The sequence below is a fragment of the Chanodichthys erythropterus genome, chromosome 21 (genome assembly GCF_024489055.1).
Source record: "Chanodichthys erythropterus isolate Z2021 chromosome 21, ASM2448905v1, whole genome shotgun sequence".
In the NCBI taxonomy this organism is placed as follows: domain Eukaryota; kingdom Metazoa; phylum Chordata; class Actinopteri; order Cypriniformes; family Xenocyprididae; genus Chanodichthys; species Chanodichthys erythropterus.
In genome coordinates this window covers 15906111-15933503 of record NC_090241.1, presented here as the reverse complement: position 1 = coordinate 15933503, position 27393 = coordinate 15906111, and the positions used below count along the sequence as shown (strand labels likewise).

The 27393-nt window shown below is 39.7% G+C and overlaps 2 protein-coding genes across 5 annotated transcripts in view; one reads left to right on the top strand and one right to left on the bottom strand.

The window, feature by feature from the left end:
• Positions 1–15915, top strand: part of sec16b (SEC16 homolog B, endoplasmic reticulum export factor) — a 125750-nt gene extending 109835 nt beyond the window's left edge. For both annotated transcript variants that reach the window (XR_010893413.1, XR_010893407.1), the window contains one exon: positions 15853–15915. The gene's annotated coding sequence lies outside the window, so the exon portion shown is untranslated. The remainder of the gene's footprint in view (positions 1–15852) is intronic.
• pik3r6a (phosphoinositide-3-kinase, regulatory subunit 6a) overlaps positions 1103–27393 on the bottom strand; it is a 31873-nt gene continuing 5582 nt past the window's right edge. The window contains exons 3-7 of one of the 3 annotated variants that reach the window (XM_067373214.1): positions 16420–16493; positions 15969–16083; positions 15068–15138; positions 5524–5727; positions 1103–1207 (exon numbers count right to left, since the gene is read on the bottom strand). In XM_067373214.1, coding sequence (XP_067229315.1) covers positions 5564–5727; positions 15068–15138; positions 15969–16083; positions 16420–16493 — 424 coding nt within the window. In that variant the 3' untranslated portion in view covers positions 1103–1207; positions 5524–5563. Of the gene's footprint in view, positions 1208–5523; positions 6127–15067; positions 15139–15968; positions 16084–16419; positions 16494–27393 lie in introns of those variants that run through there. The other 2 variants (XM_067373215.1, XM_067373216.1) reach the window with 2 other exon arrangements.

Here is a 27393-nt window from a genome sequence, read left to right as displayed (position 1 = left end):
TATATATATATATATATATATATATATATATATATATAGTTTGTTTCCATATTTATTCATTGAGTTTTCATGTGTTCCTAAGTTAATTACATTATCGTCACACACACACACACACACACACACACACACACACACACACACACACACACACACACACACACACACACACACACACACACACATATATTCTAAATTCATATTTATCCATACATTCTACAGAAGAATAAAAGGTCTTTATTTTAGGTGTCTTTAACTACTATGTATTAATATTTAAATTAATGAAACCTTTGATAGTAATTTAACAGTGCACTTATTATGTACAGATGTTTTTAAATTGTACATATATATAACCATTAAACCACTCATACATATTAACCTGAGTTTAAACCTAAATACATTTGTTACTGTATTTGTTAATCTTTGTTAACGTTAGTTAATAATTAACTATTGTTAACAAATGCAACTCTTTGATTTGAATAATGTATTTGTAAATGTTGAAACTAACAGCTGTAGAAGTGCAGTTCATTGTTAGTTCATGCTAAGTAATGAACCGTATTGTAAAGTGTTACCACTTATTTTTTGATGTAACTACATAGTTAAAGATACCTGATATAAAGTGACTGAATAAAATATGTTATTTAGGCAAATAGAGTACAATGCACAAGTTAAACATGGCTTCTATACTCAAAATGGAACGATTATACACTCAAACTACCATGGCATGGTATGTCTCAGACTACCCATGGTGTTCAGTATTCTGGTACAGTAGACAGATATTCATATGCATACATATCTTGCGTAATCAGGGTAGCATTTGCATGACATTCTGGTCTACATAATATGAGGAAAATAAGTGAGATGGATTAGTGTCTGACATCACCCTGAATCTAAATGAATGGATTATCGCACTGGCCGTGTGCACTTGGACTCGAGTACCTCATTGGCAGGAAGTACCCAAACAAAAACCTTGGAATGATTCATTTATGAAACACATTTATCATGGTAAGGTTTATTTTAGCCCCGATTATAAAAGCCAGAGACATTATTCTGTTGTGAAATGTTCAGAACAAATCTGTAAACAGCTGAAGTTGAATAGAAACTCCTTTATTTGAACATATGTATACAGATTTTACAGATTAACCACTGTTCTGCTTCACAATGTGGAAATGTGGTGGATACAGCTGACTGGTCCAGGTGGATTTGTGATCTGTGAATAGAATATGAAGTGAAAAATCTCTCCAGGACTTAAAATGAGATTTTACAAACAGCATAGTGTAAGTGAATAAGACTGACGGACATGCTGGTGTCATTAATTAGGGAGACAGACACCCTTGGGTCATTAGCATGCATATTTCATGGTAGGGAATGGATTTATCAGAGTGTAGCCTGTCCTGTGCAAAGATCAGACATCTAACTAAAATGCAAAAACCATAACCAGTGTGTGATCTAAGTGAAAAAAGACAATCGATTGGAACATCTAAAAAGTAGACCATTTAGAGTTCATGATTTGATATAATAATCTGTAATTACAGTAATACAATTTTCTTTTTTTTTTTTTTTTTTTTTTTTAAATCTTAGAACAATGACATATTTGACTGATTTCCTCAAGCAACTGACAGATAAGTGTAAATGATTTGTGTGGTAAAAATATAATAGATCCATAACAACATAAAAAAATAAAATAAATAAATAAACAAGCACACCAGTATGAAATGCCAAAGTTGCAAAATAAGAAATAAAGGTAACACTTTATTTTAACACTTTAACTAGTCTTTTAACTTGTTGCTTATTAGCATGCAGTAAATTAGGTGTTTATTGAGGGAAAAGTCATAGTTAATAGTGAATATATGTTCCCTATATTAAAGTGTTACTGACATAAATAAGTACCATTGCAGCAATTTTTTTTTATTTAAATGCGAAAAAATAATAGAAAAAGGAAAACAAGCCAACAAAGGAATACTTAAAGAAATAATAAATAAATAAATAAACAAAGAAACAAAATTCAATGGCATGAAATTTAAAGAGTGGATGTGCTAAGACGATGACTGTGGTACTAGTGACAATGATTAATGCCATCAGCTTATTCATCATTAATACATCAACTTATGTTGTGATTTAGCAAATTATGTAAATACCACATCATTTTGAATAATCATAATCATATTGGTAGCTGTAATGTAGAGCTGCATGAATAATCGTTAAAGGATTGCAATGTTGATTCAAATACCCATGGTGATCTTATTCCTAACTGACAATGATTCGGCTATGTCTATTAAATCTATAAATCACAGGGGAACATTCAAATCTGCCGCTGAGCCAGGGAGAGCAGTTGTCATGTATAGGTATGAAACAACTTCACAGTCTTTTTAACCACTCAGTATCACTGTTTCTGTGTTACAATAATTCAAAATGATCGAAAATTACTGGGATAAATGTTTATAGTTCGGATAACAAAAACACTGTCTGGTAGCGATCAAAATAGACTAATTCACCTTATGAAACTTGACGCTTTAAATAAGGATTGTATCAATTACATCTTTACACCAGTAGATAGCGACAAGTGACTGTTCAAATGTATTTGTCATTGAATGTATTCATCCTGTAATGAAACAAGTGAAGTCTTTGTGAGTAAGTCATTGAAAGATTTTTTTTAAAAAAGAGAAAAAAATAAATATTTTTAACATTTTATCATAAACTGTAGTAAATTACATGTTATTTTGTAAAGCTGTCTATTTAGAATCGTGGGAGAATCATGATCTCTATTTCGAACAAAAATATTGTGATTTTAAATTTATCCAGAATCATGCAGCTCTACTGTAATCTAAATATACTGAATAAGGACACCTGCGATTTTACAGTAGCTTCTAAAGACAAATATATATATTTACAGTTTTGCCCCACCAGTTTCTTCGAAAGTAATTTGACAGCATAGCACATGCAACCTGGTGTTGAGAATAACTAAGCTCGAGTGATTATATCCAATTCGATCGTGGACTACATCAGTGTCTAAACAAAGAAAAAAGCAAAAGAGAGATGGGAGTGATATGAAAGAACTCATCAGAGCGTAACCTGACTGTTTTAACATTTCATAAAGGAGACGACCTCAGGGGAAACAGTTACTCTAACTGTAGCTGCAGAGTTCTATAGTACTTTGCATCATACAGAGACAACCTTTATGTTTTTACATCCAGTCACCAGCTACTAAAGGTAGCAGATGTTTTCCAGATGATATTTCAAGGGAAATCCCTTTGGGCTAAAGTTGGATATCTGTTGTTTGTGGAACATTACTGAAATGACAACCAGTGTTGTTATCATTAACTAAAACTAAAACAACACTCTAAAAAAATGCTGGGTTAAAAACAACCCAAGTTGGGTTGAAAATGGACAAACCCTGCGGATGGGTTAAATGTTTATCTAATGTGCTGGGCAGTTTTATTTAACCCAAAAATTGTTTAAAATTACTATCTGGCTTGCTTAAAATGAACACAAAATAGGTTGGAAACTAAAAATCAGACACATAATTACTAGAGGCAACAATAATAATCAAAAGTATTATTATAAAATAATAATCAAAATAATAATCATTAATTATTATTCATTAAACTTATTAATAAATGTTCATTTCCAACATATTTTGGCAAGCAATACAGTAATTTTTAAACAATAGTTGAGTTTTAAATAAAACTAATAGCTGGGTTTGTCCATTTTCAATCCAACTTTCATTGTTTTTAACCCAGCATTTTTTAGAGTGTATTATAAAACATATCTGCTAACTGAAATAAAGTTAAAATAAAGTATAAAAAAACATTTATCAAATAAAACTAAAAATTATAACTCATTTAAATAAATGAAAACTATTTAGAAACTAGTTTTTAAAAAGGAAAAATGACAAGTACATACAAAATTATTAAAAAATAAACAAAATTAAAATGAAAATTGAAAAAATTCAAAATATGAATAAAAATATTGATAAATATTTAACAAAATTTATGAATTCATATCCGTATATCTCATTTGTACATTTTCATACTATCTGCTTACTTCATATGGATGGTTAGATTTAGAACTTCAAGCTTTTTTTTTTTTTTCCTAACAATTATACATTTTCATACAAATATAATCATATGAATTCATACAAATTTGCCAAAACGTAAAATAGTTACATTTGATCATGAGATCACATTGATTTCAGTTGCTATTTTGTCCAGAGACTTTACACATAAAGGAAAAACAGAAAAAAAAAAAATCTCACAATTCAATATATATTAATGGCTTATCATTTTCAAATGTAAAAAAAAAAAAAAAAAAAAAAGTACAACATAAACACAAATGGAATTTTAAATTAAAAAAAAATAATAATAAATAAATAAATTAGCTGTTTGAGAATCACACCATTCAGATTAATGAGCAGATGTGAGCAGTCCGCTCAGAAGAGACAGTCTGCAGTCAGGTGATTAGTGTATGAGTGACAGGACCGACCTTTAACTAGCGATAAAGACTCACTAAGACCACAGTCAACAGGGGTTTCCACTCACAAAGCTCACCACTGAGAATTGTGGGCCACAGCAGTCTAACATACTAATTAAAAGGCTCCTTAAAGCAATGTCTCTTGATGCTTATTAATACCGCAATTAATCCTGCAACATAAAGTGAATGAATAGATAAGCATAATTAAATGCGGGGTCAATGTTGATTAGCTGAATTATTGATAAGTTTTGGTACAGTCCTGCTCTAATGCAAACAAAATACAAAATGTTTATCATTATTCTTGGATTCGCCTGGTCATAATGGCCTGTACATCTTTTCCGTTAACCATCTACAAATACGCTCTGTATGTGTGTGTGAATTCAATCATGATTAACTGCATTTTTAGCTACTAAACAGCCACTAAAGCGACTAAAGATAAACTGTTCTATGCGCTGGTTGCTATGGAACCTTGTCTCCACAGAGAAGAGCCCTTGACATTGTTGAAAGCACTTCACCAGAGAACATAAACAAGTGCTTTGGCGCTGTGAGACATGCTGGACTTCAAGCTGTGGATAGGACAGGCTCCTGGTGTGTGACTCTATCAGATGATGTTCACCCGAATGAAATGTTCTTCATTTAATTCATTTGTGTGTGTGCTCCTGTGAACATTTTTGCTGAGAAAACTGTTATTTTTCTGTTGCAACATAACAAAAGAACTAATTTAGCTTAATTGTTCAACTTGTGGCATGATCATCTCATTAGTCATTGAGACGCTGTACAGTCTAGGCTCTTTGTACTGTACATGCCTCTAAATACACTGCTTCAGTAAATGCATTTTTATGTCACGTTTGCTTTTGTTAACACTATCAGTTAGGTTTAAGGGTAGGGTTTAGTGTAGGTGCTACATTATTTTTAAACACAACAGAGCATTAACCTTTTAGTGCCATTTTCTAGACATTTCTGAACTGCAGCAATACATACAACAAACATAAAACATTGCTAGATTCACGTTCATCTTTTTCAGATAAAACTGAACAAGATTTAAGAACCACTCACTGGATATTTCACTTTGAAAGTGGATATTTCACTAGAAATGTCACCACAGATATGCCACTGGTACAAAACAGCAGTCGAAATGGAATCTTGAGCATTTATGGATGATGAAGTCACAGGTACTGCAGTGCTGTAGCAATGTCTCATGAGGGAAAAGATAAGGGTAGGGAATGACAGCAAACCAGCTGAGCTGCTGACAGCAGGACCCTGGAGAGGGCACAAAATGTTCTTTGTAATACAGTGAAACAGAATTTTTGACAGAAATACAGAAGTTGGGTAGAAAGCTACCAAATGGGAGTGAAAGAATATAAAGAAAAGCATAGACAGCTATTCTTTAACAGATTACTCCATAGCTTTGTCTTTCAGAAACCTCTAGTGTTGGTTCACGCCATGTTCTTTGAGTCTCCTGGTGTCATTAAAAGGTCACCCTCATCCAAGGCTCCAGAATCGCATTATTTTCCTGCTGCCACTGCCAGAAGTATGTCTTTTACATTATAGAGCAGGTGAATCCACAGCACTCTTTCAGTAAAGTGAGGCCAGTCTTGGTTACAAAGGGAGTAGTGTTCTGCTGGGCTCTGGGTGGTCTCCTACCTCTGTGAGCAACATCTACACAGAAAAGATTCATAGACTTTTTTTATTCACAAAGATGCAATGAGTTTACCAAGGTAAAATGTGCAGGTTTTATCCACACATCATTCATGTTAGGACAGTTAGGATATGTTCCCATTTTTTTGGTTGATTTTTTCCTCCCAAAATTTTTAAAAATGTTTTTAATAGTTTTGTTGTGTGGATGTTGCATTTGTTACCAGACAACAGTGGCAAGGTTATAAAAGGTTTATAAGGTTATTTAAAAAACAAAAACAAAATATGATTATCACAGACACGGCAGGCTCTACCATCACCCAACCACAGCGCACGTCATCACCCGAGTTCTAATCATGCACACCTGCATCCCATCGGCACAGTCATCAACAGCAGCACAAAAGGCACACGCACTCACATAGTCACTGTCCGGTCTCGTTTGCACATGCTCTTACCTGTATGCTTACCTCAAGGACTTCCCAGATACTTACCTGTCTCCAGCGTGTTCCCAAGTCTCCTTCGTTGTTCCTCGTCTCGTGTGAGTTCCTCAGTGTCTTCTCAGCTCCAGTCCATCATCTGCCTTTGATATCTGCAAGAGAAAAGACAAGTATCACTCCAGTATCCATATCTGCCACCTGTCATATCTGCCATCACTTACCTGCACTCCGTTTTTGCTCCTGGCTGTTCAATAAACTATATTACCTGCATTCCAGTGTGTCTGTCCCCCCGGACCACCCGGCGAACACCAGTATGAGCACCCCGGATCCATTTCAAGAGCTCGGTGAAGCATTACGCCGAGCACTCCACAAATCCACCCGCATCTTCACCAGCCAGCACTTCCGCAAAAACCACCGCTGTCTCTCCTTCACCACCTGCCGTTGCCAGTCCCATGGCTAAACCGGCACCCTTCTCTGGTTCGGCGGAGGATTGCAACGGATTCCTCCTGCAATGTTCGCTGGTCCTGGAGATGCAACCGCACCTGTACCCCAACGACCATGCTAAGGTAGCGTTCATAATTTCTCAGTTAAATGGCAAGGCGAATTGCTGGGCTGAACCTCTTTGGTCCTAGAAAAATCCATGTGTGCGGTTGCATCTCGCTGCATACAAGGATTCCATCGGGCTTGAATGTTTCATTCAACTCTCTATTCGCTTTGCCACTCGTATGCAGCTGTGTCTCGAAGAGCAACAGGGCCAGTCGCTATTTCCATCAGTCCAGCCTGTCCCCGTCCCATGGTGAGTATGATTATTCCCTCTATAAATAAGATGAAACCACTCACCACTGTTGTAAACCTTACTGCTGCTGGTGTATCTCTTTCAATCAGTGCCCTCCTTGATTCTGGGTCAGCTGGCAACTTCGTCTCCGGCGCCCTCTGCCGTCAGCTCAAGCTCAAGACCACAGCACATCGACTTACCAGATCCACTCAGTAACTGGAAGGCCCCTCAGTCGAAAAACATGTGCGCTTTTCAGCGCTGGCCCGATCTAGACTCAAGTGGGCATCCTCCATGCGGAGCAACTCCATCTGCTGGTTCTGGAGGAATCCACTGCTGATGTGATCCTAGGGTGCCTGTGGTTGGAGCAGCATAACCCAGTAATTTCCTGGAAGTCTGGGGAAATCCTGAAGTGGGGCGACAACTGTTCCCCCTCACCGGCCATGGGACTGTGCCATTGATCTGCTTCCGGGTGAGCCAGTGCCCCGTGGAAAGATATATTCACTGTCCTTCCTGGAGGAGAAGGCCATGGAGGAATACATCTGTAGCGTCTGAACCAATCAGGCACACAAAATTATTCATTATATTTAAGGAATTACCCATAAACTCACTCTATCAAAGCTCTGTGAACCCACCCCCCTAAAACTGCAACTAGCATCCCAAACGTAGCTAAACTACAGGCAGAACTAGGTGTCCTGTTACAAATACTTGGACCTATTACAATCAGGAAGAATTTTGCAGAGACCAGTGACTCGTTCTTTATGAGAAGGACAAATAAACTCCTTTAATCCTATGTAATCTCTATATAACCACTTGGGAAATGTACAAACATGTATCCAAGTTTCCCATCTCATTGACTTTTCTTTCATGGGCTTTATTCTATGTATTCATTTTCTCTTTTGAACTAGTTTGGTATTAATATTCCAGAGCTGCAATGTATAGATAACTGGAATCACATGGGTAGCATGTTTGGTATCTAAGGATGGTATCTAACTTTCGATTCCTATTTGGTAATTTATGTTATGTCCATAACTGTGCAACACATCAGTATTACAAGAATCTTTAACAGTTTTTATTCAAGAACTCAGCTTGTTAATCTTTCTTGGTCGTAAAAGCCCTGACAGGAGGTGTGTTGTCACCCGGAAATACACATCACCTTCATTGGCTACATCAACTTTAAGAGGTTGGACTTGGACCAGAGGTTAAAAGCTAGAGAACAATGCCTCTCCCTCTCTTTCCTTGCTTCTGGGACCACGGAACAGACGTCTATTGGCTGGAGGCCTTTTCAGGCCAAGGCCTTTAGGCCTAAGCCTGTTGGCCTCGGCCTACCAACCAGCCATGTGCTCAACATCCAACATAGAAAAGACTGGCAAAAACTTCAGACGAAATCCTCAAGACCTCTCCTCAACCTGTAGATCCGACGCTCCTCAGCATAAAGGCATCTTGCAAGTATCGTACATTTTAACACCAAACAGCGATTTAGTATTGATTTGTAAGACTTACCTTTGCTATTGCTAAAAGAAACTGATGATTCCTTTCCAGATTGTCTTTGGCTTTTTCCTATAGCTCTACGTACCTCTTCCGGTTCAACCCTATCATTACTCATTCTTACCTACAGTACGTATATGTGTGATCTTTGTTGTCTATGTGTTTGTTAGTTTAGTTATGTGTTTGTGATTTAGTTAATAAAGATTGTGCACAATACATGTTTGGTTCTGACTCCGTCTGCTAATAAACTGCCTCTTAAGTGATTTAGATCCTGACTAGGTGCTCTGAGTAGTACGGTACAATAAGAATGTTATTTTTCCATAGAATTAATAAACAATCAACACTGAGCGTTCACTGGATGAACAGGGTAATTGATTGTAATATTAATCTTAATGTAGCTACATCCAGGTAATCTTTTTAACGGATTTACATATTCATAATTAATCATAATTAATAATCATAATGAGTTATGAATAATTATTAATATTTCCCCTTTGAGTTAACCCTCTGGAGTCTGAGGCTGATTTGGGGCTTGGAGTAGTTTTGACATGCCCTGACATTTGTGTTTTTTTCAGTTGTTCATAAACATATTAATGACAAAAGTGTCATTACACTGTATTCAGCACATAGGCTACAATAATATGTGAGGAACATGTATGTACATGTTTGTATTTTTGAAGGAATAATGTTTATGCGTGGTTATTGAAAAAAAAAAAAAAAAACTTAAGTCACTGAAATAAGGCCAAAAAACTTATATTAAATCTGTGTTCACAAGACTTCTGGGTATTGGAGGTTGTAGGCTAGAGTTTTTGCTTCAGAATTATGTAAAAATTATGCTGCCTACTCCTTCATATAAAACAATATATTGATTTAGTTTTTGTACGACCCTTTTTTCAAGAAACACAGTATGCGTGGAGGCGTGAATCTGCATGAATAATGGGCCATTTACACCCGAGAAGACAAAATAATCACATAATAATAACCTGAAATGACTTGCATATTAATGAGGCCTTTCAGTCAGGTAGGCTGTGAAAAACCCTCTGTAATAATGTCTCAGCTCATCATAAACAGCAATACTGTGAAATATTATAACAATTTAAAATAATGGTATTCTATTATATTCTTTAAAATATAATGTATTTCTGTGATGCAAAGCGTCTGAACAATTATGTTACCTCTATGGCATTTCATATAGGCTTTTAGCTAAAAAGCATGCACATTTGGAGAAATATTGATGGATTCTTATATGTTTATGTCAATTTTCTATACTGAGAAGTAGGGCTGTATACCTTGGAGAACCTGGCGATACGATACATACCTCGATACACAGGTCACGATTCGATACGTACCTCGATACAGAGCTGTCTCGATACGATTTGATACAATGTAATACGATTCAATAAAAATACATGGGCCAGAGCCAATTAGTTAATGCTGAACACATTTACTCAACAAACAGAATTTTTATTGAAGACAAAAGTGCATTTTTCTTAAATATTTGCAACTTTAAGTGCTCTGATTAATTGTACACAAATTGTATTAATCTGGAAATTACCACAAGTCAACATTTAACTTTCCAATACAGTCTGAGCTCACACAAGCACAAAATCTTCTTCTTATTATTCTTCTTATTAAATCTTCTTATAATTCTTTTTTTGTGACACCATGTACTGCCATAACATATTTCACTATGAAATCACTTAAATGCTTCATCTTGCTTTAACATTTGGCACAACAACAAATCTAATCTACCTCATAACAGGATGGATTTTTAAAATCTTGAATTGAAAAAAATGAATTACCGGTGTAGCGTATAGAAGCCTGGCAATGCTTGCAGATTGCATTTGTTTTATCGATCCCTTGGTTTCCTTCCTTTGCTTTAAAACCAAAATGTGTCCAAACATCTGCCTTTAGGGCAGGGGTCTCAAACTCAAATTGGCGAGGGGCCGTTTCTGTGATTGACACCTCATAGGAGGGCCATTTTAACATTGAAGCGCAAGAAAGTGCAACATTTCAGAAAATTTACTTTCCTTTGCATTATTTATCATTTACTTCAAATTTCATCACTAAAATATTTTTATACCTATACTATAAATATTTTATTTACCATACTAAATGTAAACAGCAGTGTCTCTCTCATTGTTACACAGTGTAATATAATTATATAACACTATTACTAATATAATACTACTAATATAATACTATTAATTGCAATAGTCTGGTGCAACTTCTCACATCCAACAAGGTGCATGGAATAAAAAAAATTAGTAATTTAGGAACAAAATCAGCAACACGTGGCATGGAGGGGTCAGAAATAAACAAAAAACTGGAGCTATATATCATCTTTATTTTGCCAAAAAATAAAAATCTCTCATTGTTACATACATTATTAGTTTTTAACATTTAGTGGGAATATTTTCCCTTAGTTTATGTTAGCTGTGACATTAAAATCTTGCACTGAACAACACTGTACAGAACAAATACAATCCCTGAGTACATTTGTACACTCTTCTGTTTCTTGACAAACACCAGAGCTTGTACTCACACAGCTGAGACTCATTTGTCCAAGATGCTGTTTGAGCATCGGTAACGTTTAAGTGTTACATCGGCGCTCGTGACTTAAAGTCGAGTGCTTTTACTGTAATTTAGGCGAGCGCGCTCATAATAGAAGCGACGCGGTTGAGAGCGCGGCTCATGGTTGCATAGCAACAACAGACGCCACTGAAGCGAAAGCAATGCGGCGCGGCCATTTATGTGACGCGATTTGTGAATGCCCTCATAAAACCGCGACTTTTTCGTTGCATATCAGACCAGACAGGTAGCAACTAGAGGATAATAATAATAATAATAATAATAATAATAATAATTATTTAGCGGGCCGGATTATGTTTTATTTTTGATAGGCTATCAGTTGTGGGCCGGGTAGAGTTGGAGGGCGGGCCGTAAATGGGCGGAGTATCGATACTAAGGGCTAGAATGTCGATACTGTATCTTTTTTTATTATATATCTATTATGTATCTAAGAATCGATATTTTGAGCACACCCTTACTGAGAAGTAATATTTATTGTCATCACTATGAGTGCTGGATACTGTGTTTTCAATTCATACTTGCAGCCGGAGGGCACTCTGTACACCTTTAGGCCACAAATTCATATAAAGAAGAAAAGGAACTAGGAACTAACAGCATGTCTTCTAGAGATCACGAACCATGGCTTTAACATCCAAATAAACACTTTTCAAGATAAGAAATACACGATTGAGATGATGTATACAAGTATTGCTTCTGAATTTGCCTCTGAATAGCGCTGGCTCCGTGGGCGTGGCCGCATTAGCGGGTAATGAGCTGAATCTCGGACTTCTGACATGGCTCTCTTTTCATACAGATTACATAAACACAGAATGTTTGTTTTCAATTTGACTTGCACGATTTAAAACATGACATTTCAATGTTTTTTTAGACATAAGTGTAATTTGTTTGTCATTAGTATTCATAAGTTACAGTTCATTTTCTGAGAACTATCAGATTGGACTTCGTTCAGAGGGAGAGGAGAGATCACGCATCATGTTAGTTTCCTTTAGAGTGTACACAAATAAAAGAAGACATTCTATAGTTTCAATTGATATATTACTTATGTCTCTATGACAAGAAATGACGGAGTATTTTAAGTCTGTTTTGCTGCAATGTGAAAAAAATCCTGCAAAATGCGCCGGCACGTTTTCGGATCTCAGGGAGTTAATTCGCTACACATCCAAGAGGCTCTGTCACAAGGTTACATTTGCCCGTCTACTTCCCCTGCTGCTTCCAGCTTCTTCTTCTTGGCAAAAAAGGAAGGAGGCTTGCGGCCCTGCATTGATTACAGAGCTCTCAACAAAATTACAGTGAAGTTCCGTTATCCACTTCCTCTCGTCCCATCTGCGCTGGAACATCTCCAAGGTGCCACTGTCTTCACCAAGTTGGACCTCAGCAGAGCGTACAACCTCATCTGAATACGTGAGGGGGGCGAGTGGAAGACCGCATTTGTGACCCCTACTGGCCATTATGAATACCTTGTAATGCCATATGGACTTGTCAACGCCCCCTCCGTATTCCAGGATTTCATCCATGAGGTGCTCCGGGAGTTCCTCCACAAGTCAGTCCTGGTGTACATCGATGAAATCTTGATTTACTCCCAGAGCATGGCCGACCATCAATCCTGAAATGCAAAGTGCAGTTCCTTGGTTACTACGTCGATAGCAGTGGCATCCGGATGGACGAGAGGAAGGTGGCTGTTATCAAGGACTGGCCATCCTCAAGGACTCGCCATCAAACTGGCCCTTGAGGAGTGAAGGCATTGGCTTGAAGGAGCCAAACACCTGTTTGTTGTTCTAACTGACTACAAGAACCTGGAATATCTTCGAGACGCAAAACGACTAAACCCACACCAAGCACGGTGGGCCCTGTTTTTCACCCGTTTTGATTTTACCATCTCCTATCGGCCTGGGTCAAAGAATGTAAAGGCAGACACCTTATCCCGTATCCACAGTCCCGAAGAAAGCTCCGAAGCTCCTGAACCAATCCTGTCCAAGAAGCTCTTCGTCAATCCCATTGTCTGGTCCGCAGAGACCCTGCCCGAGTCCAATGCCTCCACCAACACTCTGCCGCGTTGCCCACCAGGTTTGCTCTACATCACCCGGACACGGCGCACTCCCCTCATTAACGCATCTCACATGTCACTGGGCACTGGCCACGCTGGGGTCAATGAAACCCTCTTGTTGCTAAAAGAGCGCTTCTGGTGGCCGAACATGGCATCGGATGTCAGAAGGTACATGCAGGGATGCAAGGAATGCGCCATCTCGAAGAGTCCACAGCATCTTCCCTCCGGAAAACTCCATCCTCTGCCCGTTTTCAACCAACCCTTGTCATACCTAGGAGTAGATTTTATCACCGACCCTCCTGCCTCAGATAATTGCACCTGCATTCTAGTGGTTATTGACAGATTTTCATCTAATTCCTTTAAGAGGACTGCCCACGGCCATGGAGACTGCTGAACTTATGTTCAATTATATATTCAGATATTATGGAATTCCTGAGGACATCGTAACAGATAGAGGGCCGCAATTCGTTTCCAGGGTATGGAAAGCCTTCTTCTTGCTCCTAGGTGTGACCGTCAGCCTCTCCTCGGGATACCATCCACAGACGAATGGGCAGACGGAGCAGAAGATTCAATATCGGCCACTTATCAGGTGCGCGACATCTTGGACTCCCGGCACCGTGGTGGTCTCCTGGAATACCTCATGGACTGGGAGGGCTACGGTCCCGAGGAACGCACATGGGTCCCCAGACATGATATACTCAATCCAAGCCTGCTCGACACTTTCCATGCCACTTATCCAGAGAGACCTGCACCTCGTGGCAGAGGCCGACCACCACAGTGCACATCATCACCCGAGTTCTAATCACGCACACCTGCATCCCATCAGCACAGTCATCAACAGCAGCACAAAAGGCACTCACACAGTCACTGTCCGGTCTCGTAGCACATGGTCTTACCTGTATGCTTACCTCAAGGACTTTAGACACATGCTTCAGACACCGGTTGTGCTGGAAACATTGAGTTCCCATTCGAAAGGGAACATGCATGAACATTAGAAGGTATGTTGAAAGATACAGTAAAACTTACAAAAAGTAATCATGTCTCATGTAATCGCTTAATCAGTGTTTCAACCACGGAAAAATGTCAATAAAACAGTTTGTGAACAATGTGTCATTTAACATTGCATTTACCTCAGGAAAGTAAAATGTTCATGTGTTAGTTAGCTGAGCTTATGTACTGTTAATTTTATATGTATGCCTGAATAAATTTGTCATGAAGACAAGTGTATGAAAACTACCTTATGTGCAACTGATTATTTGAGTGTAATTAGTTCTGAATAATCAGCTATAGGTATCGGCAGAGAAATTTAGTATTGGTGCATCTCTAGTTATTATGCATTTTATTAAATACATTTACAAACAAATGTTGACAGTTTGTCAGTAAGGGCTGGAAAATTATGATTTGAGGTCTTTATGTATTTGATGATAATATTTCATATTTTTGTTTTTAATATTTTTATACTTATTTTATTTGTATTGTGTCTGAGATGGTTCGTTATCTAAAAGTCCCACAGGTATGTGTATTAACCCTTGATAGCTTACTGAGTAACAAGTTGTTGTTAGCATATATTATGCACAAACATTAAAATCATAAACATTACTTTGTTCAACCAACCATAAAAGAAAGACTTACTCTTGGATTGAGAGCTTTTTGGTAATTTGGACTTTAGAAACTCAGCCATCTCTTTGTCCTCCTCCCGTTCCCTGTATAGTAGAGGTAACAATGATGATTATGGTGCAATGCATCATAGGAGGACTGACTTTCATTTGTTGTTTATGCATATCTTCATGTCCTTCAGCTAGTTCAAGGTTTGATATTATTGCTGGGAAATGTAAAAAGGTATATTTCTAAAAATATAACATTAATTAATTCATATTTGCATTAACTTCTGCTCAGTGGAAAGTAAATAGTTTGCAACATATTCCATGACTTCTATTCCATCCTTTCAGAAATAGATGGTAATTGACCTACACAGTGTCAGCAACAGGATGTTCACTGCGTCTTTAACATCAGCTGGACTAAAAATACATCCAACGCTGTTCAATCTTTCCTCAGCTGATATTTCTTAAAATGGAGCTGCAATATAGTAATTGTTCTCTAGCACTGATAATAAGAATGTATTAAAATTGAAAGAATACATGAAAAGAATACAATAAATCTTTGAAGCATTTTTGGGGTCAGCTGCCTTTAAGTTATGTCAATATAATGCCATTATTATAGACAAGGCAAAACATAAAATTATAACCACTGGATTTAAAATCCAGAGTCAATCACAAAATTTGCAGGTGCCAAGCACTGAGCAGAATTTTCCTGAATTCTATTTCTGAAATCACAGCAGCATGGCTTTATTACGAATAAAATCCTATTACTTCTGTATTTAGAGTGTGAGTAATGTTTTTTTTTTTTTTTTCCCTCAGGCCTTAGACAGAATCCTGTCAGCCTCGGGATTGAGCTCAGTCAGAGATTTAATAAAGGGTGCAAATGAATTGTGTGTCAGCTTCCATCATTTTCTAGCATGCTGAAATTGGCTCACCTGAGGCGCTCAAACTCCACGTCATCTACCAGGAAGTCTCTGGTCTCCACTAATTTATGAATCTGTTTCAGAAGCTCTTCCTCCTTCTGTTTATCTTCATTAGACTTGTCATTATCTGAAAATGGATTTAATTAATTTATTTTTTTTTTTACCAAGCAACAGCTTTCATTGTCATGTTTACTAAGGCTGGGACACTTCTTTCTCTAAAAGAAAACAACTAAATTTATGCAAAACGAGGTTGGAATTTAGTGGCTTAATTAGGAGTGCATGTTTTCTTGTTGTGCTACTTTTAGAAAATTGTAAAACAATTCAATAAAGAGAGAGGTCTCTAATTTTAGCAGTACTTCAGTACACAATGAATGGGAATTTTAAATCAGTAATGTAACTGTGCACCTTATGTGTAATTTTTTCATGTAATACAGTAAATACCAGAGGCATTCCAAGATCTCACCTGGGATAGACAGAAGCTTTTGAAGCTCTTTCTTCAGTCTTGTAATTTCTTTACATAACTGGATGTCATCCATCCTGCGAAACAAAAAGACACAAACATTGATAAGTTCATACTGTGTTAAAGCATGAGAAGCATTTAAAGGTGCAATATGTAAGATTTTCTGTCCGCTAGAGGTCGCTAGAGACCTATTCAAAACAAAAGTGTAGCTTGATGACGCCAAGTTTGAGCGCGGAATCTTGAGACATGTGGTCTTCACCTCACAGCCAATGGAAAACAACTGGAATAGGACTCGGGAAGAAATCGTGTTCATGGATGCGATTATTAACATTACTGTAGTATGAAGCAGAGCAGGACTGAGTGTTGTTGGAGCTGAATGAGGCCGCTGGAGCGATTGTGCAACACACGCCGTGAGCAGTGGAACTTTTATTATGCCACAGTCGCCTGTGCTGCTTTTCTGGTCATGAGTATGAGGTAACACAGCGCTGTTTATCATATTAGATACATTTGAGTGTGTTGAAAATGTTATAACGTTACTCTGAGCATTCGCTCGGTGGCTGTTATGAGACACTTGTTGCACACTGCAGTAAGCTATATCGTTTTTAGAATGCTGGATGGCTTGTGTTGATAAATAGCATGCAATTAATTTTAAAATGTATTGTATGATGGAGAAAATGCTGTATTGCTGTTACTAAAAATAAAGCTGCATCTGATTATGCTATGTTAGCCTCTTGACAAAATAGTGTTTTTCTCTAAGGCATGGTAAAGCATGGCACTCGCAAAAAAATCAAGAAAATTAGATAAGACTAAAACAATAAGATTAAACGTGTTGAGCTATATAACAATAATTCGTTTTCTGTCTATAAATATATCAAAACAGTTGTTCCCTTGTCTATTAAAGGTCCTGTTTTTCGTGTTTTTTTTTTTGAAGCTTTGATTGTGTTTATAGTGTGCAATATGTGTTCATGTTTCGCGTGTAAAAAAAACACAGTATTTTTCACATAATTTACTTATCTGTATACCGCTGTTTCCACTGTCATAAAAACGGGCTGATGACTTCCTTGTTCTATGAAGTCCCTCCTTCAGAAATACGTAATGAGTTCTGATTGTGCCAGCGGTTCCTGTGTTGTGATTCGACAGCTCTGAGCGCTCCTTGCCCGGAAAGGTCACGCCTCTTACCATAACGTGTGCTGCACATAGTTTTACATGTGGATTATTGTGGTGTTGTGTCGAATGAACACAAAAGACAATAATTCCCGAGAGACTGAACTCTTTAATCTCCACAAGAAGCGACAGAAAACGTTAACACTCACTCAGAAGTGTACCTCATACGGAAAACAGCCATATACATAAACATAGTCCCTTTTTGTGGCCATTATGTGCACTGCAGTCCAACATTAACTATTGCAGTAAGGATACCACAATTATAATTTTCGGGAACCGAGTTAAACGTAAATTGTAACCATTGATCTCTAAGTACAGCGTCTCTGGGAAGGCCAAACAAAGGTGATTGGACTGCGGGATGAAAATAACACAGTTTCGACGACATGGCAACAAACACACTCTACAAACGCAACTCTTGCTCTTCTCCGTGGGAGCGCAGCAAGACCACGCCCCCTTTTTTGTGTATTCCTGTGGGCGGAGGTTAGTCAAAAAACTGTTTTAGTGACGTCATTAAAGAAGGAAGTAGAAGGATGTAGTCCAAACTGGCCGTTCGATCTAGGCGACTTCTGTTAAATAAAATATCTCGTTGGCATTGAACTTTGAGCTTTAAAATTTTACAGATTTTATTTATACTCTAAAAACAACACTACACACTAACTAAAGTTTGAAACATGGAATCACGAAGAACGGGACCTTTAAAACATTTAAATATTAAAGTGTCTTTGGTGTTTCCATGGTTTCTACAAAATAAAAACGGAAACCAAGGGTAACGCGGGTTTGACACAATTGACAGGCGACTCCTCACATGTCCCAGAGCCTTGGTTAAAATTGCAGTTTTCTCACGATTTTCTCACAGCGGGTTTTCTGTGGGTCTCCCTCAGCAGAAATCATGTTCCGATTGTTCGGGTTTAGAGAAATGGAAACAAAGTGACATTGCCAACTACTGGTATGGCATGCATAATACAGTGTTTTTAGTTGTTTTCGCAGATCTGTGTGAACGGGGATCGTTTCGACAGTTGTGTTGTTGTACTCAAAAAATGCAAAGGAAAAACTTTTCCATTTTTAGTACATTGTTGTCATGTAAATGTACCCTAAGCAGAGTGGGGAAACAGGAACTAAAGGAAACTGAGCAGAATGTCAAAACCAAACAACCGTTACAAACACTATACTGCCTACTAAGTGAAACAGTAGGCATTATTCTACTATTAACATTTAAACAGTTGTTTTCTACACTGTTGTCACATGACCTCATCATATTTCAAATTGTCAGATAGCATTATTTAGAATGCATTCAGTCTGTAGACCTGTTTGCTCATGTCAACAGTCATGCCAATATCACTGTTTGCTATAAATCAGCATTTCAGTCCAATTTTAAAGAAAATATGCAGGCTAATGGTGAAGATGTACCACTGAATTTCTCTCTATATCTCTCTGGTTCAGTTGAGACAGACAGTGGAGGCTGAGCACCAATCAAACACTTGGGAAGAAATGCCCCACTGATTTTGCAATAGGCAAAGCTCTTCCCCAAATGATTGTGATGGGAAACAGATATCCATGCTTTAGACACTCTGGCAGCATCAAAAGCAAAGCATTAACATTTTAATGAGGGGCAGCTGGCTGATTGTAGCTCTTGTTAATGGGAACAGGAAGGATGGATGAATGCAGATGTGATCTCAGATCAACTTTATAAACCACTCGAGGCTTGTGAGTTTGGCTGTTAACTATCATTTATAATTGACAAAACTGGTTATTGCATTCATATAGTAGTTTATTGTCCATATAGTCATTGGGCCCTATCTTGCACCCAGCGCAATTGACTTTGTACACGACGCATGTGTCATTCCTATTTTGCAGCCGCGCAAAGCGCGCTTTTCCCTCCACAGAAGCACGTCGCTAAACTAGTGAATGAACTTGCGCTCCCTGGGCGGTTCAGCGCAAAAAAGGAGGCGTGTTCCGGCGCAAACAATCCCTGGTGCTTTTTTGCTGTTCCATTAAACAATTGCGCCACTGACCAGAAAAAAACCTAGTCTAAAGTCAGTGGCGCGTTGCACGTTGTTCATTATGCTATTTTAAGGGCGCATGCTTGACCATAATGTATAGCGTGCACAACGCGCATACACTTTGCTCATGTAATCTACACAGATGCAACAGTTATTTTTGCAAATCATATGTTACACTAAAAAAATATTAACACATGAGATGACGGAAATCATTGTGGTGTGCCACGAAGATGTGAAAAAACCTGTTTAACCGACGCTATTTTGGGTGGGTTTCTCCAATCCACAACACATCTTCTCTGTCTTTCACTGCTCTTACAAGAACATCAGTCTCCTCGGCTGTGAACCGCTCCTGGCGTGCGCCTGGTAAATACGCCATAATTATAGCAATCCATAATGGAACTTGCGCACCTGCTTTTAAAGGGAATGTTGGATGACGCTCTGATTGGTTTATTTCACGTTACGCCCAAACCACACCTATGAATAATGAAGCTACTTCAGACCAACCCATTTTAGATTTGCGCCGGGCGCAAGAGCCATTTATCCCGCCGGGAAAATAGCAACAGCGCCGAGACCCGCCCACAAAGTTACTTGCGCTTCGCGCTTTGACACTTGCGTTTCAGACCGTTAAAATAGGGCCCATTGTGTTTAAAAATCTGGAATGTGAAAATCTATACTTGTAAAAGATTATTAATATTATATTAAAGGGTTAGTTCACCCAAAAATGAAAATTCTGCCATTAATTACTCACCCTCATGTCGTTCTACAACCGTAAGACCTTCATCTTCAGAACACAAATTAATATATTTTTGATGAAATCCGAGCGGTATATGACTCATCCATAGCCAGCAATCAACACTTTCAAGGTCTAGAAAGGTACTAAAGACATCGTTAAAATAATCAATGTGACTGCAGTGGTTTAGCCTTAATTTTATGAAGCAACGAGAAACAAAAAAACAAAACAAAAATAACAAGTTTATTCAACATTATCTTCTCTTCTGTGTCATTCTCATACATTGTTTGCATCCAGCGCTCCCAGGTTCTATGTCTGCATGCCAACTCATTATTGGCTGGCTCCTGCATCAGCATCACACGTATGCATCATGCTGCTCACATGATCAGGTTTGGCCAATACTGAGCCGGCATTCGGACGTAATCACAAAAGCCTTTACTGAGCTTACTGTAGCTAGTATGTAAGGATAATGACGGAAGAGAAGAGATTGTTGAATAAAGTTGTTTTTGTTTTGTTTTTGTGCACAAAAAGTATTCTTGTCACTTCATAAAATTAAAGTTGAACCACTGCAGTCACATCGACTTTTTTAACAACGTCTTTCTGGTTAAATTGCTGTCTATGGACGAATCATATACCTCTCAGATTTCATCAAAAATATCTTCTTTGTGTTCTGAAGAAGTTCAAAGTTCTTATGGATGTGGAACGACATGAGGGTGAGTAATTAATGACAGAATTTTCATTTTTGGGTGAACTAAACCTTTAATATTATATAATTTTAATATTAATTATAATAATCTGTTAATCTAAAAACAATAACAACATGGCTACATTTTGAACTTGCATTGCTACCTAAAAATCTATTACATTACTACCCGTCAGATTGTCCTACCCAGGCTTACTGCACGTGCACACATCAATATTACATCATTTCTGTCAAGATAAATAACACAAAATTACTGTATTTGCATTGTTGCAAGGTAGGTTTAGGATTGGGGTAAGCGTAGACATTAATAAAGCCCATTTTTCACTGTCGATTTGTACTTTCTAACGAATAATGCTATATCAGATTGTGCTACCACAAATGTACTTGCATTATTGTATGGGTAGGTTTAGGGTTGGGGTAGGTGACTTAAAGACTTAAACCACATTAATACCATGCTGGAAGCACAATATGATTGCATTTTTTCGCTGCTGAATTGTTTTTGCTACCTACTGTTTCAATGGGAGGTTGCACAATCTGACAGGGTAACACAAATTGTCAGAACACCGGAATAATTGATTCACATGCTAAGAAAGAGACTGCAGAGTGAGTGATTCAAGAAAAATGTAAGAAATCAGTTGCCTGGGACAACAGTGAGTTATACAGACTAAATGGCCATTCACACCAAGGATAAGTATAATGATAACTATGACAACTAACTACAAAGTTTTAATAATCAGTCTAATTCTATGAGTATAAAGAGGATAAAGACACAGAGGAACAATATAATTGGAATCACTTTCAGAACGATTTTTGTCAGCTGATGAATGATAAAAAAACAAAACAAATAACAAAACAAAACAAAACAAAACAGAAAGCCAATCAGAATCCACCTCACTTTAAAGAGTTTGAGCATTTAAAGCAGCAGACGACATAACTGCAATGCTGGCTGGATGCTAATATAATTATCGTTATAGTTATCTTTATAGTTATCATTCTTAGCATCAACGAGACTTAGCAGTCACTATACAAAAAGTATATGACAGAATGCTGAAACTGACCAATCAGAATGAATTTAGAGTCTAAATGTCTAAGACAACACTGAAATTATTAAGATTGAAAGAAAATTAAACCCACAAAATGTTGACGTAAAATAAATAACGAGTATTAAAGCTGCAAGCAGTATAAACACTGATAGATGGACCTCTCTCTCAACATTACTCTAAGGAGAAAATCCAGTGCCACTTTGAGCAGACCAAGCAAAACATGATTACGTATTTCTGCTATGCTAGTGACATTGGGCATCAACCACACGGCTAATACTGTATCCTTTTCATATACTGTCTACTTTCTTTGTATAACAGTTCTATCTAATAACGTTCTAATAAATTATACAGGACTGTTAGACAGATCGTAAACTATGAAGAGGGAGAATGCGAGCACTTTGTGTTCAGGATCAGTTCTCAGGGAACCACACTGGAGGATAGTTCCCTTATCTAAGTTCCAAGAATGACCTGATGCAAAAGCCCCTATTATTATACCATGCATATGTTGACTTTTTATTATAATTTAAGAAGAAACCAAACCAATGTATAGTTGACATTTGAGAATTAATGCTATAGAAAAACAATAAAAAATGTCAGGAAGAGTGTTTTCAGCTTGTTTTTTATTTTTATACAAAGATATGGCATGCAGTTGCTTCAAACAATGGTATAAAGCTATTCAATAATTGTAATTACAATTTCAAGGGAATAATCGACAATTATGATTTTTGTCATAATCGTGCAGCCCTAGGTGGTAGGAACCTTGGGCACATATCCAAGCTGGGGTCTCAGGAACACGTGAGAGTCTGCTGGCCAAAACTCCAGGCACGATTCGTCTGCCTGCAAGTCCCCTAACCTTCTTGCACCCCTAAGGACCAGATTATGCTTTCCCAGAGACTAACGTTCAACTGCATCGTGATGTGCAGCAATCATGGCAACATATACCTTGAGGGTGGAGGGAGACAGCATTTGCTCCAACACATCTTGCAGGATGGAAAGCTGATCGAAGAAAAGCTGATGGTTCTGATTGAGCATCTTTGTGGGTCTTCCCAGCGGGAAGAACACTGTTTGACTAACAGGTTCCACTTCAATGCATAGAGACGCCTTGTAGAGGGGGCTCTAGCGGAAGTGATGGTGTCTGCCACTGACTGGGGTAGGTCACCTAGAACCTCCGCATCCCATCCAGGGACCAGACATGAAATTTTTAGAGGTCCAGACGTGGGTGCCATGTCTCTGAGAAAGCAGGTCCTTCCTTAAAGGAATGGGCCAGGGAGGTGCTTGGAGCATCAGTTCTGGGAACCAGGTCCGGTTGGGCCAGTATGGCGCAACTAACAGGACCTGCTTCTCATCCTCCCTGACTTTGCACAGTGTCTGTGCCAGAAGGCTCACTGGGGGAAACGCATACTTGCACAGGTCCCGGGGCCAGCTGTGTGATAGTGCATTTGTGCCAAGGGTTCCATCGGTCAGAGAATAGAACAATAGGCAATGTGTCAAGTCCAGAGAGGCAAACAGGTCTACCTGTGTGGCTCCGAAGAGGTCACATACCAGCTGGACCATCTGGGGATGGAGTCGCCACTCTCCCGGAAGTGCAAGCTGTCGTGAGAGCTTGTTGGCTGCACGATTGAGTATGCCAGGAATGTGAATGGCACGAAGCGGCCTCAGATGCTTATGACTCCATAGGAGGAGATGGCGGGCGAGTTGTGAGTCGCAGTGCTGTCCGTATGGACCAGTACATGTTTGTGCTGTAGCAACACCTTAAAGCGGCCCAGCACAAGATGTACTGCTAGCAACTCGAAGCAATTGATATGCCAATGCAATCGAGACCCCATCCACAGACCTGAAACTGCATGCCCATTGTACGTGGCCCCCCAGCCTGTCGCAGAGGCATCTGTGGAGACCACAGCATGCCTGGACACCTGTTCTAAGGGAACTCCTGCCCATATGAAAGAAGGGTCCGACCACAGGCTGAATTTTTTGCTGACAGTGCAAGGTAATGTGTACCCAGTTCATGACGCTCTGCCATGCCCATCTCTGGACTCGGCCATGAAGCCAGTGTTGAAGTGGTCTCATATGGAGCAGCCCGAGTGGCGTTACTGTGGCTGCCATATTTCCCAGGAGCCTCTGAAAAAGTTTCAGTGGGACCGCTGTCTTGCATTTGAACAAATTCAGGCAGTTCAACACTGACTGGACATGCTCCTTTGTAAGGTGTGCTGTCTGGTTGCCCAAATCCAACTCCATACCGAGATAAGTGTTCCTCTGCACAGGGGAGAGTTTGCTCTTGTCCCAGTTGACCTGAAGACCCAACTGGCTAAGGTGCCTGAGCACCATACCCCTGTGCTCGCACATCTGTTTTCGTGAGTGGGCTAAAATGAGCCAGTCGTTAAGGTAGTTGAGAATGCGAATGCCACCTTCTTTCATTGGAACGATAGCTGCCTCCGCGACCTTTGTGAAGACGTGGGGCGACAGGGCCAGCCCAAAGGGCAGGACTTTGTACTGATATGCCCGACCCTCGAAAGCAAAGTGCAGAAACAGCCTGTGTCGAAGTAGAATCGAGATATGAAAGTACACGTCCTTCAGGTTTGATCACTGCAAACCAATCCTGGGGACGGATGCATTCGAAAATGCGCTTCTGCGTCAACATCTTGAATGACAGCTTGTAAAGGGCCCTGTTCAAGACTCGCAGGTCCAAGATTGGCCATAACCCACTGCGTTTTCGAGTCGTACCCTGCTGTCCGCTGACACGTGAAGTAGGGGACGAGAGTGGTGAGGCTTTGTGGCATCGCACACTGTCTTCCTCACCTCCTTCTTCAGCGGGGAGCGAGAGCAGCGAGGCATAATATTGCGCCCTGTCATCTTCGGACTGCTGAGAAGAGTGGAACGAGAGCAGCAAGGCTCTGTGGCATCGCGCACTGTCATTCCCGAAGTCCCGAGTCCCAAAAGATATTGGAAACTGCTCTTTTATTGAAGTTGGCCAGCAGTGGAACAGAAAGAAAACAAAACAAAGTATTCTACACCCAGCCCTCTTCCAGGGGAGGGAGTGGTGCAGTCACCATCTCCTGTCAAGCAGTCCCTTCTACCTCTGGGTCACCCATCTCAGGGCCGCTTTTTCTTCCTCTTGCCAGCGGGCTTGGCCGGGGCCTGGATGGTCTGGGCGCCTCTCTTGCGGCTGGCCCTCTGCTGCCTAGGTGGAGGCTGCTGCTTAGGCTGAGCAGGGGTGGAGCTAGCCACTGGAGGGCACCCTTGGCAATGAGTGGACAGAGAATCCGCTGCCGGTGACCGGGTGGAGGCAGCAGCTGGTCGCTGGGGCAGGATGTGCTTAATAGCCTCTGTGTGCTTCTGGGCCACCGAGAACTGTTGGGTGAAGTTCTCGAGGCCGTCAACAAAAAGGCCGTTAAAATACGATTTTTGTCAGCTTCCCACATATCAGCTAGGGTCAGCCAGAGGTGGCGCTCCTGGACCACTTACGTTGACATCTCCCGACCCAGGGAGCGTGCAGTGACTTTCGTCGCCCTTAGGGCGCCATGGCAAGTGAAGGAAGCAGCTTCTCTACAGGCTCTGTAGGCGAGGATGAGAACCTACAGGCCCGGGAGGGGAGCGTAGGGTTACACCACCAAGTGTTAGCGGTCTTAGGACTAGGGCTGCCCTTGACTAAAGATTTTTCTAGTCGACCAGTAGTCGTTCATTTAAGCCATTAGTCGACTAATCGCGCATTTATATTAATAAGCCATAAATCATAATAATGAGCCTTTAATCTTATGTATACATAGCCTAATCAGGACTCAAACACATGCATAAAGCTTGCCACAGTGCACCGGCAAACATACACACAAACACTTGGATATGCGCCAAATAATAGCGCACATTTATCTATAGGCAAACATTAAAGAGAATGGACTAAAGTTGCGACTTACATGTTTCAAGTGATAAGCCATTTTTGAGGTCGATAAATAATAGGTGAATGTTTGGATTTCCTGCAGTTAATGATCTGTGCCTCTAGGGCTGCGTGACCTGTGGAGATTTTTTTTTTCTGCGACTAACCGATTAATAAAATCTTGGTCGACCAAGCCTCTTCAAGTTGACTAATGGTTAGTCGACTGTTAGGGGGCAGCCCTACTTAGGACACAGTTGCATCGCACCGTATCCCTTTGTTGCCCCGCCATCGAGGGTACTGAGGGAGGAGGGGGGACCAAACTTGCTTCTGGCAGTCAAAGGTGTTGTCCACAATCTTGTCACCTCCTCATGCACTTCCGGGAAGAAAGGCATTGGGGCAGCATGCTGAGAACCAGCACGGCCCCCCCAAGAAACGAGTTGTCCAACCTTGAGGGTTCGGGACACGGTGGAGGGTTCCACTTGAGCCCGACACTTGCGGCGGCCTGGGAAAGCATCGCAGCCAATTCTGGGTCAGAGTCTGGCAATGCTGTCACACCTGAAGGGGGCATACGCTCATCCCCGATGCAGCAATCGACATACTATCTGCCAGCAGAGCCCTGAAGGAGATGGCTGGGGCCCCTCGGAAAGAACCAGTGCACGCCAACGGAAGCTCCACTGGCGGCGGTGGAACAGAGGAGTGCTGGGCCCAAGGAGGTCTTTCACTCGTCAGGTTGGCCAACGCTGTGATCATCAGATCACCCATGGGATTAGCCAAAGTAGCCCTCTTCCAATGTGCATTGGCTCATTTAGTTACACTCAAAGTAGATTGGTCTCCCTGGCATGATCCCAATTTGTCAGTCACAACTTACGTGACGTAGTATTGACTGACTGAAAGGGAACTATAATTAAGGTGTATAATCAAGGTGTAAATTTAATATTTTTTTAAATAATTTTTCTTCTCAGCAGAAAAACAAACTGTGGGTTATTTATTTATTTGATTGATTGATTTGATTCAAATACTGACACTCCCAGTTTATTTAAATAAAAAATGAAAAAACTGCCAGCAGCGATGAAAGGGCCCTTGCCCCCGTGTCACTGCTACTCAGGGATTTAGGAAAACAGAGAACGGTGGGCAATATGCATTTAAGTATATAAATATAGAAGGACTACGTCAGTCATTTGTATTTGCCACACTTCCTGCTACCAACTGGTGGCGATTTGACTACAACGAAATTTTGCCATGTAGATGTCTTCAGGCCAGGGCACTTATCAAACACGTGCCCTGTTTGAGGCAGATTGGACAATGTATGCTTGAGTTACAAAAACTTCCAGTTTCATGACTATAAAAGCATGCTCTAACACTCAGTTTTGCTAGCATGTTTTAGAATGTTTCTAGCATGTTTAGCACTCAATTGCATATTTTAATATGTTGCTAGTAGTGCATCACAGTGTTAAACATGTCACTTCCTG